Source organism: Natator depressus, chromosome 25 (assembly GCF_965152275.1).
Source record: "Natator depressus isolate rNatDep1 chromosome 25, rNatDep2.hap1, whole genome shotgun sequence".
Lineage (NCBI taxonomy): Eukaryota > Metazoa > Chordata > Testudines > Cheloniidae > Natator > Natator depressus.
The window spans coordinates 15693582-15708166 of record NC_134258.1 but is presented as its reverse complement, the minus strand read 5'-3'; the positions used below and the strand labels follow the sequence as shown (position 1 = coordinate 15708166).

General features: G+C 51.2%; 1 protein-coding gene across 2 annotated transcripts; it reads left to right on the top strand.

Moving 5' to 3' along the window:
* Window positions 1–604: 604 nt before the first annotated feature.
* Window positions 605–12065, top strand: SAXO5 (stabilizer of axonemal microtubules 5). 2 transcript variants are annotated; one of them, XM_074939286.1, is made up of 10 exons: window positions 605–871; window positions 1202–1314; window positions 2948–3497; window positions 4659–4762; window positions 5852–5946; window positions 6080–6195; window positions 8022–8140; window positions 8658–8859; window positions 10414–10502; window positions 11063–12065. In XM_074939286.1, the coding sequence occupies exons 3-10, from the start codon at window positions 2954–2956 to the stop codon at window positions 11249–11251; spliced, it is 1458 nt and encodes a 485-aa protein (XP_074795387.1). In that variant the 5' UTR covers window positions 605–871; window positions 1202–1314; window positions 2948–2953; the 3' UTR covers window positions 11252–12065. The 2 variants fall into 2 exon arrangements, with proteins under 2 accessions (XP_074795387.1, XP_074795386.1); XM_074939285.1 differs by lacking the exon at window positions 1202–1314 and having other exon boundaries at window positions 653–703; window positions 10417–10502.
* The last annotated feature ends 2520 nt before the right edge of the window (window positions 12066–14585 follow it).

Sequence of the window (14585 nt, the reverse complement as noted above, 5' to 3'; positions counted from 1 at the left end):
GGGATCGCTGTCGCTATGGCGACCGTGTCCCGTCCCTGTGTGCGATGGGGCGGGCTCTGTCTCTGGCTAGGCCGCAGCTCCCCTGCCAGGAGCGCCTGGGAGGCAGCTGGGAATGGCTGGAGCCTGGGCGGGCGGGCAGGGCCAGGCCCGCGGGCTGTGGGTCCCCGGCCCCCGTGTGACACCCGTGTCCCCTCAGCAGGCGGGTGGCCCCTGTGGTGGTTCCGCTCGAGACGCCGCTGGGGTGGGCGCCCCGAGCTGTTACCAGCGTCCCGGTGCTGCTGGTGCCCCCGGCCTGTCTTAAGGGCGCTCGCTCCCCCCTTCGTCAGGAGGGGTCTTGTTCACAGCCGGGGGGCAGGCGGCGTGGGCGGGGGGCGGCTGTGCTCGCTGCAGCCCCAGGGCAGAGCGACGTCCTTCCCGGCCGGCCGCAGTGCCAGCTCTGCCAGCCTACAGCCTGAGAAGGAGCGAACAGCCTTCCTCGGTGTTACTGCCGAGACTGACTGGCAGCGCCCTTGCATGGGCAGCGGCGCTGGCGGCTGAGGATTTGTCCTCCCTGTTGACCTGGTCACCTGGGCCTGAAAGTCTCCATATCCTTTTCCCAGCCTGTGAAGAACAGGGGGAGTGTGACATGAACTAGCAACTTCTTGAGAGTGTGTGAGAAACCGCTAGGATGTGTACATGGGATGTGTGGTGCTTCTACTCTGAGGTGACCTCATATCCCCTTCTCCCACATTACTCTTTCAGCCCCTGCCAGCCGAGGGAGCAGAGCGACCAAACTCTCATTCACAAATTGCACGTTCCATTCCGTACCTGTTCTGCGTGTACCTCCTGCTCAGCAGCTTTGCTGAGTCAGGCCTCAGGTTTGCGAATGAGGGTATGGTAGCTTTGCTCCCTGGGCTGGGATAGAGGGTTGTTGACTGGCTGATTTACCTTTGATGTCACAATCCCACAATGTCGCCACCCAACCATGAGCTGTTGTGGGGCAGGAGACCGGGGTTTGATGGGGATGGTAGTGATCTTGCCTATGCTAGGCTTAGGCTACCAGTTCTTAAGCAGAAGTAGCACTGCTGCTTCTCTGAAATCTTGTGTCACTAGCACCTGTAACTTACCCTCTCATATGCATGTTCTCCTTCTCTTTAGCTCTCTTGCTGCCCAGTAATTTATCTGTTTCTTGTTCTCACTTTCTCCATATTTGTTACTCCAGACATCATCTTCCTCACCTCTCCGTTGCTGAGATTCCATTATGACATGATGATTTTATGATAACATCACAGGACACTGAAAATTCTAAAGTTGATTGTTTAGCTTTGGGTGGAGGTGAGTTACAGTCGACTTGTCTCAGGGGCAATGAATGGATGAGGGGTACCCTTTGAGGGCTCAAAGGAAGAGAAACATTGATTAGCATTATTGTGTGAGGCCACAGTTCTGTTGTCAGATGCTAGTTAGTGTGTGAACTCCTGCTGAGCCAGCTCCTTTTAGGATTTGCCCCATTGGCTGTTACTCACTGGATTAGGTTGTCTTCAGTTCTTCTTTTCTAAATCTAAATAATTCCTTTTCTTGTCTGGTGTCTTGTGTTTGATGCGTCTGGCCAATTTATGGCTATTTAGGTTGTAAATTCTTGGGCCTGTTATTTCATTGTAAGTGTGTACCAGCACAATGATGGCTGATTGGGGTGCAAGGAATAATAATAATACATTGATCAAAGTCAGTCACCTTAGAAAGATAATTTAATCTCTTAATGTTTATAGGAAAGACCATCTCTGATACACATGCAGCTATTTATTAAACACACTTAAATGCTTTGCATTAATTTGGACCATTGAGGTGCAAAGCCAGCCCACTGCAGTGTGCTCTGGGCTAGTGTCCACAGACACCTGCTGGCATGGGGCTCTACCCAAACTCATGATTTATGTGCATGGCCATTTATATAAGAGAACCCATTCAGGCTTTCCTGTGAGATATGGGAAGTGCCTCTCCCAGCCAAGACCAGTTTAGCACCACTCCTTTGACCAGCTTGGCCACGGGAAGTGAGTCCCAGCTGAGACTAGGACAGTGTGGCTCTTACTCACTCAGCCAGAGGGGAAGTGACTCCCAGCCCAGCTTAGCTCAGCGTGGGTCCTATTGATTTGCTTTTGGGGCAGGCAGCTTTTGGTTCATGCTATAAAACTGCTATCTGAACTACTCGAGGCCCAGTTTGAGTCTCAGCTGTGGTAATAGGCGCTGACTATACACATGGCACATCCAATCCTGTATGGGGGAGATTGGCTAACGTCCCTCTAGCATCTGACCCCATTTGGCCATGTTTAAAATATTGCCCTTTTGGTTCCAATTCCAATAATCCTGTTAGAAATATTCTAGAGCCTGGCACGGGGTGATTAGCAAGTGGTCCAAAAGGCCAACTTCCTGCATGCTAAACTCCCATAAATCCCTGAGATTCTGTGGCCCAGATTCTTCCCAGTAGTAACCCTTCAATGTGCCTGGATTGACAGCAGAGATGAATTTGTATCTGAGGCAGGACAAAGTCCCGGTTGCTTCTGGGCTGCCCTTATCATGGCAGCATCTAGGGCAGGGGTTCTCAGACTGGGGGTTAAAAAGTGTTTTTAATTTATAAGGGGGGTTGCACACAGAGGCTTGCTATGTGAAAGGGGTCTCTAGTACAAAAGTTTGAGAACCACTGATCTAGGGGGACAGCAGGACAGCTCCCTGGGAGGATGTACCTGCAGTTCTGGGATTGTTGGGAGCTCATTTCATTGTAGTGAGTGCAAATGTTTGCAATTCACAGGTGGCTGCTTCTGGGCCTTAATTGGACATCTTGTAAGGAACAGTCAGAGAATAAAGATCCTTATCTCCTGTTCCTCCTTATCTCTTGGAGCTTCTTGCTGTTTGTCCTTTAGGAAGGGACCAAAGCAGCAATGAACCTGAGTCTGATATTATGTCTCTTCCTTTACAGGGGAAAATGGCAGCCACTGGCCAGTCGTTAATCCCAGCCCCGCTCACAGGGATTCCCTTCCTAAAGGCCTCACATTTTCAGATAGGGTTTGACCACAGACCACAGGGAAACGTTGTTGAATCTCCTTTCCGCACTGATTTCCCTCCTTTATGGGGCAGTTACAAACCAGACCCAATTCTGCTTCAAAACTCCAAGGATGTTTTGAATCAGGATATGGATAAAGCCAAGGAAACCTGGTCAGAAACCCACCTGGCATTTCCAGTGAGATCCCTGGAACCAAAGCCCAAAGTCTGTCCACCAGAATCTCACCTCCGAATGCATGCAGATTCCCAGACCAAAATTTTCACCTCAACTGCAAGGGAGAGCTACCCCTGGCCAGACGTGATTCTGCAGAGACCAGCCTCCACCAGAGCTGATTACAGTAAGGAGGAAGATCATTTTCCTTGTGGAGACAAAGACAAACTAAAGTTCCTGCCTTCTGTCTGTCATTTTTCATACCCAGCATATGAAATACTCGAGCCCATTGCCAAAGCGCCATGTGTACATCTGGGTGAGTTTTTTTGGGCTCTCTCTGTCAGGCTGTGGCCTCACAATTCTCAGGGCAGGTGGCATTCCCGGGCACTGGGGTTTTCATTGGCTTGGTTTAGGTTCCCATTACAGCCAGTTTAAGTCTGTGTTTGCTGTAGTGAGTGGAGTCCATCATCAAAGTGCTGACTTCTAGGATCTAGAAATATTTAAATATCACTGGTTTCCCTTTTATATTTTCATGTGTGAATTTGATGCTCATGATAGTGAGAGGCTTATAGCAGTGGCTGGCGGTACACATGATACAAGTTTTCACTATGCAGCTCTGCCAGTGGACCTTCCTCTTTACCTGCAGCACCCTCTGATATTCTAGTCTTGGCCCCCACTCCATAGCTTGGCTGGTGTACACAATCCTGCCTTGCAGCAGTCCCAATATCCCTGATTTCTGTTACAGTCCGTACTTCTCTTTAGCACAGGCTGCCAGTTGTGCAAAACTGTGTGGCGGTTTTGTGTTGTGTGTGTGTGTCAGTAGACCCCATCTGTGCACATTAGTGACCTAGTGCAGAATTTGGACCCAGACCTCCAGAGTTGAAAGGCTAGTGAATGCATTTACTTGCCATGCCAACCAGGGACCTCATCACACTAGGCAATTACAGGAGAGCCAAGATGCAATATTGTTAAAGAAGTCAGTTCCCACTCACAAAGCCTATGCTTAAGGGCTTTGCTGAACTGGGGCCTCAGTTCCAGAGTCGGTCCAGAGGAATTTGCTCCTTCAGTAGTGGTCTGTTTGCTTTTCAGCCAGGAGAGAGTGATCTTTGATCTGTGGAAAAGTCCACTTTGTGCCCTTGCTATCAGATCCTGATTTCTTAGCTCTGGATATTTGCCCAACCTGAGAGCCATCATGGTCTCCTAAACCCAGTGACTGGGGGATGGGCAGCACAAAATCCGTTTGTTCTAGGCAGACAGCGCCCCAGGCCGAAGGGTTGTCAGGGATGAAGTAGCCAAGGCTGAATAGCCTTTTCCTTTAGTTTTAGTGGGTAGGTACTCCGGGTCAGTGTGAGACTGGGCAGAGAGCAGCTGCCTTGGAACCCTACTTCCCATGTCAGTTTCTGACACTTCCTAAGAACTGTAATTGAGAACTGCAAAGGAGTAACTCAGATCATTCCCTCCCTGTGTTGTTTGGCAGGAGGAATTCCCACAATTAAAGGTGATAGATGCTCCTACTTTGGCACGTCTTATCAAGCACAGTTTGAGGGTGGCTGGATCCCTCCTGTGAAGTCCTGTGGAAAGGTAACATCATAGTCCTACAAATTCAGCCATGCTGCTTCCAGTTCATATTATGATGGGACTAAGTCTTCTAAAACACTGCTGCCCACTCAGACAGCCTGATGGGAGTGGAGCCTAGTGGTTAGCTATGGGGAGGGGAGCATAGGAATTGCCAGTCCTGTGGTCTTGTCTCTGAACACCTGCTTCAGAAGAAGGTGCAGGTTACTCTGTAATGACCTATCCATAAGGGAAGCTGCTTTCTAACGTCGTCAGCTGGTGGTTGGCTTGTGCTCTGAAGCAGGAGGATCTGTAGCTCGTGTATATGTTTTATCCAATTTGTAATGCTGGCTGTTCTCATTGTCCATATAAATATCCAGTCCTTGCTTGGCCCCTTCCAAGCCCTTGGCCTCAGTATCTGTGGCAGTGAATATCATGAATCTTGACTGGGTGTCACAACTCCCAGGTTCTAATCCCAGCTCTGACTTGCTGTGAGACTGTTGGCAAATGTGGGTGCATAGTTGGGTATCTAAATCCATATTCAGATGCCAAAGTAAGTGGCCTTATTCTCTGAGGTCCTTGGCACCAGTGGTCCCCATTCCCTTCAGTGGGAGATGAGGGTGCTCAGGCCAGACATCTATGGCTTTAGATGCTCAATTTTGAAAATTTTGGCCAATGTCTCCACTTCACAGGGGTGTGGTGAGGATTAATTAAGGTTTTAGACCCTTTGAGTCTATGTGCTAAGGTGCTATGAGTGCAAAGAATTATGACATCTCTGGGTTCATCTAGACTCTGCTAGTCAGAACTATCCCAATCTGTGCACCCCACCTAGAGATTCACACTTGGATTTCCAATAAAACACCTGTTGATCCATGGAGTGGCCTATCCAGCAGCATGGTTAGCTTTCCAGAATGAAGGACTAGTCTCTTGGAACTGGGAGCTCCAAAAGGCAATGAAGGGGTGATGTGTGCCCTTCATCCTCATGGCTTCTGCACCACAGAATGGAGTATGTGCTGGGGAAGCCTGGGTGTTTGTGGAGACAGTCAGCAAAGTCCTTATTTCCCCTGTAATTAGCTGGTTAGCAGACAGCATCACTCAGAGGTGGTTTCTCTGTAGAGCAAGTCTTCCATTGTGTTTGGAGACCCCAGGAGCAGTGTCAGCACCAGCGAGGAGAAACATGACTACACTCTCCAGGACACGAGGAACCGCAGGTAGCCAAGAAGTATATCTGATGGGCTGTTGCTGTCCCAGGCTCTGTGGTGCTCACTAAAGGCAAGTTGTCTTTGAGCACTGCTCTCACAGCTCACTACCTTATCTCAGCAACTCACATCTTATGCCTTGCAGAGTCTATAACAAAGAATGTGCTGCCTTCCAAATACACAAGACGAACATCATGCCAGGGGATGGTTGCACCAGATTCTTTACTGTGACATTGGAGTCGTTCCCACAGCGGGAGCTAGGTATGGAGGGACAGTGACCTGACACAGCAAGAGATCACATACATAGTACTGTTTTGCCTTCCTATTGGCAGGAGAATATACTCCTGGGGGAATTCTGTGCCACTAAGTGCATGCATAATTCATGTGTTGCACATATTTTCAATGTTTTAATGAATGGAAGAGGCTAGGGGTCAGCCGGGTCTTCATGGGTCTCCCTAACAATCCCTTCCACTGCCCCCTCCACCCCCAAAAAAACCCTGTTCCATACTTTTCCCACCCATACCCAAAACCCCTCCAAGTTCACACCCAGGCTCCTTCCCAGCAATTACTTCCCTCACCCGCAGCTCCTCTATTATCCCTGACTCCACCAAGCCTTTGCACTGCTTCTGAGGGGTGCAGGAAATGTGGTTTTGTATTGTAGTTAAATGATTACTCAGAGTTCTGTATTAATATGCCTAGTATTTGTCAAAAAAAACATTTCCTGAATCTGTTTTGTTGTCTGTATTGTTACAGACATACTTGCTGACAGGTATTTTGAAATAAATTACCAAAATAATTGAAACTGGTATGATTATATTGTGTTATTTTGACAAATAAAATATACAACATTTTAAAATATTGTGCGCAGAATTTTATTTTTTTGGTGCAGAATTCCCCCAGGGGTAAGAGTAGCATTTACAACTGACCTTTCCTGTCCCATGTTCCCTGCTCGCACTGTTTTCTACTTTCTGTAGATATTCCCACCCGATTTCAGGGGGCAGACAGATGTGTGCTTTGAGCACCACACCTGTTAATTTCCTTGGCTTGACTCTTCCTCTAGTGTGTAGGCTGGGGAAGTTTGGTCTCCCTGTTACTAGCATGCTGTGAGATCTCACTGTTATTGCTCCTACTGGGCTAGTGCAAAACTTGGGTGACTTTGTTTTTGCCAAACCTAAGCCACTGCTTGGGGGATCAAATCTGGGGCCAGTTTTATCCAAAATTCCATTGTGCTCAGATAAATTTCTCCCCCATTGCTAAGTCTCAGAGACCATGCTGGGCCAGATAAATGTCTGATGTAAGTAGATGTAAATCAGTTGGCTTCAGCGGGGGTGACGCTTGCTTACACCAGTTCTGCATTTGCCCATAATTAGTGAAGATATAGTCTCCATGTGGATATCTGTCCTGTTCCCACCCCAGTGTTATTCCCATCCTTGCTTTGTCCCAGAGGCAGCAGAACCTGTGTCCAGAAAGCTCAGCTGCCAGCATTCTGCCTCAGCTCAGACATAACTGGGAGCCACAGCTACTCAACCCTGTATCCTGCCCCTTCGTGTTTGTATTACAGTAGCAACAAGAGGCCCTAATCATGGCCACGTGTCCCATTGTGCTGGGTGCTGCACACGCACATAGCAGGAGCCAGTCTCTGTCCTGAAGAGCTCAGAGAGGCGGGAGAAAGGAAGGATTATTGTTCCCATTTTACCAACAGGGGACTGAGACTCGGAGAAACTAAGGCGTAGATTGTCAGGAGCTCAGCTCCTACTTAGGCACCAAAATCAGTGGCCAGATCTTCAAAAATGCTCAGCACCCAGCATCTCTGACTGGGAATGGTGAAGAGCCCCCACCTAAGCTCAGGACCCTTCATGACTTGCCCAACACAGGGAGCCTGTAGCGGAACTGGGAAATGAACCCAAATCTCTTGCCCCTCTCCCCTCCCCCCCAGTGCCTTAACCACAAGACCAGCCTTTCTCCAGGTGCTGTAGAAGCAGCTGGAAGGGCCCTTCCAGCTGGCCATCCCACCTGGGAATGCTGCGGTAGCTATAACCTGTTCAGAATTGGGAACACTGACAGGATTCGCTTCTTGCCTTTACCAGCGCCCATGAAAGTTACGTGTCTAAGCAAACAGACTTCATCGATCCCCAAAGGCGACGAAAACCTTGAGAGGGGTCGGGAGCGTGCGACCACCACCACTAGCCGATTCTTCCACACCCAGGTCTGTGCCCTGCTTTCACCTTTCAGAAGCTGCTATCACAGAGCAGCGCTGTGTTCTAAAGATCACTGAGTGTGTCACAGGATCAGAGCTGCCTCCTGCTGCAGGCGGGGGTCTCTAAAGTACACTGTGTCCTTGCTCATTCATAACATTCACGCACGGCCAGTCTCCTGTCCCAGTCTTTGACCACATACCCTGGGAGGCCTGGCTCCTGTTCCGACTGCCATAGTGCACCCTTCGCCAGGGGTTGCAGAGAGCCTCTAGACACAGGCTCGCAGCCTCAGAGAGGCTTGCAGCCTCTAAAGGCCATCTGGCAAGAATCTTGGGATCATTGGGGGCATCGTTCCTAGGCAGAAGCAATGCAGGATGCCAGAGAAATACACAGCATCCTGCAGCTACCAATGGGGACCTGGGCCCTCTTTGTGTTGTCTGAGTGGGCTGCTCACACTTACGGCTGGAAGCTGAGTGGAGCATTTGGCTACAGCACCTGCCCATTAACTTCTGCTCTTGTTTACTCCAGCTTGACCTGGGGGAACATCCACCTCAGCCAGATGTGCCACCGTGGAGACAACAAAGCAAAGTGCCCCTGGGTGACAAACATTTAAACGCCTGTTTCTTCAGCACGATGCAACACTCGGACTATCAGCCGCCACCCGAGAGCCAGAGGGAGATGTCCAGCAGCAAGAGCCACCATGAGAGCCACATGCCCTTTAATTATCCCAGTAAGGCAAAGTCCCTCCGATCCTAGCGCAGCTCCACAGCCGAGGCTCCCAACCCTGGGACACGTCCCAGGAGCAGCTTCAGGCTGCTGTGCCGGGCGCTCTCGGCTGCTCCTTTGAATGGGATCCTGGTGCTCTGCCCCTGCTAGTCACTCTGCCTGCAGCGGGGTGAGCTGGGTATTGAAGTGATGGGTGTGTTGGGATGGGAGGCTGCAGGCATTTGCTGCACTGGGATGGGGGTTGTGTTTGTCTACAAGAATGGGACAGTGACCCCCAAAAGCCAGGCAGGGAACTTGTGCTCAGCACAGCACCTGGCAGTGCTGGTCAGCACTCCCAGGGGCTGGCAGGTAGATGTTAATCTGGAAGGCTGGTCACCCCCCCAGAAGGGCAGTGTCAAAGTGCTCAGGGACCAGAAACATGCCACCTGTGTGAGCCTCAGGGTTGCACTGCCATCTTGTGGGTGGCTTGTAGCATATGCCGTTGGACACTGGAGCCAGACACTCGCTCTTCTCTTCCTCTTGCTGGAATTTCCTCAGCTGACTTCCAGAAGCAAAGGCCTTCTCTCGCTGGGTTGGAAGAGGTAGTGGAGCGTTTGAATTATAAGCTTTGTTTGTGCAGCCCCAGGCAGGGATTTATATGGGGCTTCGTGTGGAAGAGGCTAAAAAAATCCCCTCTCATCTCTTGGTTCTTTGCTCTGGAATCCACTTATTCCTCGGTGGTGGGGGAGCAGGGTATCTCTCCATTCCTTGTTGTTTGCATTATTACTGACTGAATGTATCCTGCTCGCTGTAGCAGTGTGACCACCACCCGAGCACCCCCTCGTGGCCCAGGGTGCTGCTGCAGTGCCCTGCCTTTGTTTCCCCCTCTTCAGGGCACCTTCAGTGGCAGTCCACACATTCCTGCTCAATCAGTGCCCTTCTCGGGGTCTGGGTTTTTATTCAATGAATAAAGTTCCCAAAAGCAAACACACAAAGAAACATCCATCCAGTCTTACGCTGTGAGTTCCACAGGTTAGTTATGCATTGGGTGAGGAAAAATCCTCCTTTGATCATTCTTAAACTTGTTGCCCTTTGTGTCCACCTGTATGGGACAGGGTGAAAAGTGACCAATCTGCCTTCTCCGTGCCATTCATGATTCTGTATATTGCTGTCATGTCCTCTCATGCACCTCCTCTAAAATAAACAGTCAGTCTTCAACATTTTCCTTTATAGAGAAGTTTTTCCAGAACTCTCATCATTCTCCTCCCCGTCTTGGAACTCCCTCTAATCCTCTTGTGCCCTCTGAGATGGGGTGACCAGTCCTGCACGCAGCATTCCAGAGGAGGTGGCACCATTTATGTACAGAATGGCATTACAGTGTTTTCCATATCATTCTTCATCCCATTCCTTATGCACTGTGGCAGTTTTTCTGCCTGCAGCTGTGCATGGGGCTGCCGATTGTGAGGCCTGTGTCTCTTCTCTCAGTCAGTGCAGACCCCAGACAGGTCTGTGATTGAGCCACACTGTCTGTTGCCTGCTCATTTCATGCCTTGACTTTGCTCTTTATTCCATTTGTGAGCAGGTAAAGGAGCTGTCACGACCACACAAGCTATGCTCGTCCCACACAGACAGCAGACGCTCCGGCCCTCGGAAGAGTCACTGCAGCAGGTACGGCAATAACTGGTGTATGTGGCCAGGTTCAGGACAAAGGCCTAGTGAGACGGATAGCTGAGCAAGTCTTCATGCCACCCAGCAGCTGGGAGGGGAAAGGACACTGCAAGTGGACCTCGCAAGTAGGCCTCTCTGGAGGGAGCAGGGAAGGGTCGGGGGCTGCCCACCTCTGAACTTGGCCCAGTTAGTAGCCCAGTATACAATGTGTTGCCCCCCAGTGGGCCTGTTTAGATACCGAAGGCTGTCCAGTGAACAGACTGGCAGTGAAAGGGTGTGGGCATTATTGGGTGAGGCCAGAACCACCCCAGCTGCCATGGGGATCTGCCTCTTCCCTTCTCAGCAGGGAAGCCTCTGCTTTTCTCCCAGAGGGTACTCAGGGTCAGAGCAAGCGAGGGGGCAGGCAGCTCAGAGCTGCTGGCTTGCATAAACTTGAATCCTGCTCCCTACAGGCTAGTGCTCAGCAGCCAGAGAGCTGAGAGGTGGGTTGACTTCTAGGGGCAGTGAGGTTAACGACTGAATCCCCACCACACCACCAATGGCCTTTCCTGTCTCCCCAGATTAAATACTCTCACCTGGTCCCACCGTGGCAGGGGCAGCGCTTCTTCGGGACTGAGCATCAGGATGAGTTCACCCCCAAGTACAGCGGCCCTGTGACTATCTCCGGGGGGAGCTTCCAAGTGAGCAGCATCCCTCTGGGCACCCTGAAGAAGTACAACCCCCAGCGGCGGATGGTCTTTGCAACATAACGTGCCCCCTTCCTGTGGTGGCTCTCAATGGCACCCCTCAGGGGCTGCGAGCAAATAAACACCGGTACCTGGCTTCTGTGGAGATGCTCCCTGTGCTTTGCCCTCCATGGGTTCGGCAGCACCTGGCTGAGGTCTCTGTGCCAAACTCATCTCCGGAATTGGGCACAGTCATAGCAGGGATGAACTGGGCTAGCTGGCGACAAACCTGCCTCCAGGTCAGTGTCCAGCTGCACTCCAGGCTGCCCTCTGTGCTCCTGCTGAACTCCCATTCACAGAGGGGAGGAGTCACAACCTAGCTCCATTTCCCCTTGATGGAGGCAGGTAACAAATCCCAGCTGGGATCAGAGCCCCCTTGTGCTGAGCGCTACTCACTCACTGGGAATGAGACTGTCCCTGCCCTGTCTGAACTGACAAGACAGACAGTGAGTGAAGAAGGGGACAGGCACAGAGATGAAGTGGCTTGCCCAGAGGCATGCAGCAAGTCAGTGGCAGAGCTATGGACTGGCTAGGGAAAAGGGGCGGCCGAGCAAGTAGGATCTTGGGAGACCCGGGTTCAGTTCCCAGCTCTGTTGCAGCCTCATTGTGTGACCTGGGGTAAATCACTGAATCTGCCCTGTGAACAGGGGGATGATACTTCCTACCCGTGTGGCTAAAATTAATTGATTGTGACTTGTTGGGCATGACCAGAAGGAGACCAGACAAGTACCTTGTTAGAAAAGAGCCCAGGTCTCCTCAGTCCCAGGTCAGGGTCCTGTCCACTGGTCCCACCCTGTATCTGCTGCACAGCCTTCTCACAGCCTGGCTCGGAAATGACACCCCCGTAAAATACTTGAGCCACCTTCCTCACTGCCAGCCTAAAAAGCAACAAAAAGTTGGGAGCAGAGCGTGTGGGCTGCAGGCCTGTAGCTCTCAGCCCCTGGTGGCAGCCACTCTCTGCAGTAACCTGGGGAGTGGGGGCTGAGCGTGAGTGAAAGTGGGGGGGATGCTGCACTAATGGGGCTAATCGCACACTTCCCTCAGCCTCCATTCCCACCTCTGAGTGTGAGTGCAGGGAAACACTAGCAAGGCTAGGAGGGGCTCCTCTGCTGGGGCTCCCAGTTGTGAGGGGCTGTAATCCCCTGCTGACCAGGGGTGTGATATGACACGGTGGGTAGTACCATGAGAACCCTAGGGAAGAGTTTCCCACCCTGCTGAGCAGTTACTCACCCATGCAGTGCTGGTGCCTTCCATGCGTCTGCATGAGTATCTGCTCACCGGCATGCATACGGGGGAGCAGGTTAGCCTGTGGTACTTCATGCCAATAACCCATCCTTCTTCACTGGCTGTGCAGTGCAAAACTTCTGTTGCACAGAACCAGGGCCTGTGTTCTTTGCTCCTTTGTTGTGCAGGAGCAGGTGGTGGGAACCCATGTGACTGAGAACAAACACTGGGAAAACAGCACGAAGCTGTAGGGCAATTCCCTTTGCCAGAATCACAGGAACCACTAGAGAGCCTGGGCCCATGCCTCCAAGCGCCTCTTCCCCAGGCTGTGAGTTGGCAGTGACAAAGGGATGTGTCACCTCTCCGCTGGGTTTAGACAGAGATCAAAGGCACCATGAGAGATACTGTAAGCTCCAAGTGTGGCTTGGAGTCTCTCCCCTCAATGAGCACTGGCTGCATTGCAGCACAAGGGCTTCGCACAAGGTCGGTGAATACTAGTGCAAAGAGGAACCCAAGGCTAAGGAGGTGGCAGGGCTGTTCTCCAGGGCAGTGTCTTTTCTACTGAGTTTGTAGCTCACTGTTTTCGCCTGGATGCTGAGTTTGCACTAAACCTTCTCAGCATGAGGATTTTAATGCTGATTCAGTGCTGTACTTTTAGTCTGCTCCCTGGTGCGTGGAAGCAGAGTAAGGGGTCGGGTGCTGCCATGCCAGCTCCCCCTTCTCATGCTCTTCCATGGATGTATAAAAGCAACCACACAGAGTAATCAGACTGTGGTTTACTAAACCATTTCAAACTACTGCAACTCTCATGTGGACAAGACCCTCCACATTAAACATGTTAAAGCTCTGGGAGATTTTGAGGCTGCTCTGTTCCCATCACCAGCTACAGACCCCTAGGAAAGCTCTGGTTTTATGCCTGAAGATGTGAATTCCTTAGGAATCCTGCATCTCATGGGACAGGACAGGGCTGGTGGTGTGAAACAGCCAGAACCTAGATTTGTGATGAAAAGCTAAGACCAGCTGTCCTGAGGATTCATGGGGACAGCGGGCTATGTAGGAACGTTCTCTAGGGATATTTACCTGCTTACACAGAAGGAGAGAGCGCCAAGGGTTGCTCTTTCCTGGTTCGTTAACTTAGCCTCATTTTTAACATGAGATACAATACTCCAGGCTGTCTGGATTGTATAGTCCCTGAGGTAGGGAATGTGGGCCAAATCCCCTGCTGATATAAATCATTTATACCACCTGAGGAGCTGGCCCATGTATTTTACCTGACTGTGAAGTAGCATCCCCAGCTGTGCTGCTGTAGCAATAAATACTCCTACCAAATAATAACTAATCACCTCCCCTCCCACCCCCACCAATCTGGCCCAGCTGGGCTGGAGATTGGTCCAGGGCCTATTGTGAGTGAGGGGCTGAGCTGGAGAGATTTGCTAGCATCTGGAACATGTCTCCATGGAGCTGGGTGAGGCTGGTGTCTGCGGAAGCCGTGTCCGGGGGGTACACCTAATTGTGGCTGGTGGTGGTTGCTAACCCACTGGGGCTTCTTACATGCTGCCGTCTTTCCCAGCAGGATTTGGACCTAATTTTAGACTGTGAAATGACACTTGGCTCTTGAGGGAATGGGTTCTGCCTTGGAGCCACCCCCCGAAGTTCTTCCATGTTCTGCTCCCCAAGAGCACGTGCAGGCATGGCCTGTGCGTGGCGGAGGAAAGGCTGGCCACAATCCTGGTTTGATTCCAGCGGTGACTTTCAATCTGCAAAAGCAAAATGTGTTGTGCAGCCAATGCACCGCCCCCTCCCCTGTGCTGGAGCAGTCGGCACGTAGCAGCTACGTGCCAGCTGCTTCTGTGCTGCAGAGATAAGGGGAGCTGCGTTAGGGCGAGTTGAGATTAAAAATAAGTAATGTGCCCTGGGTGTTCCCTGGCTGGCTTCATGCGGACATGACTGAAGTTACGCAGAAACCCAGGCCAGGGCGTTCAGTGCTGGAAAGTGCTCAGATACCACAGTGACGGGCCCATTTAAGAGCCAGCCTCGATTAGAGGGGCTTCTGAAAAAATCCTCCAGAAACCTGCCTCTTGCCTCGTTCAGCAGGGCTACTGGCACTGTGTTCTCCCTACACGTTTACACACAT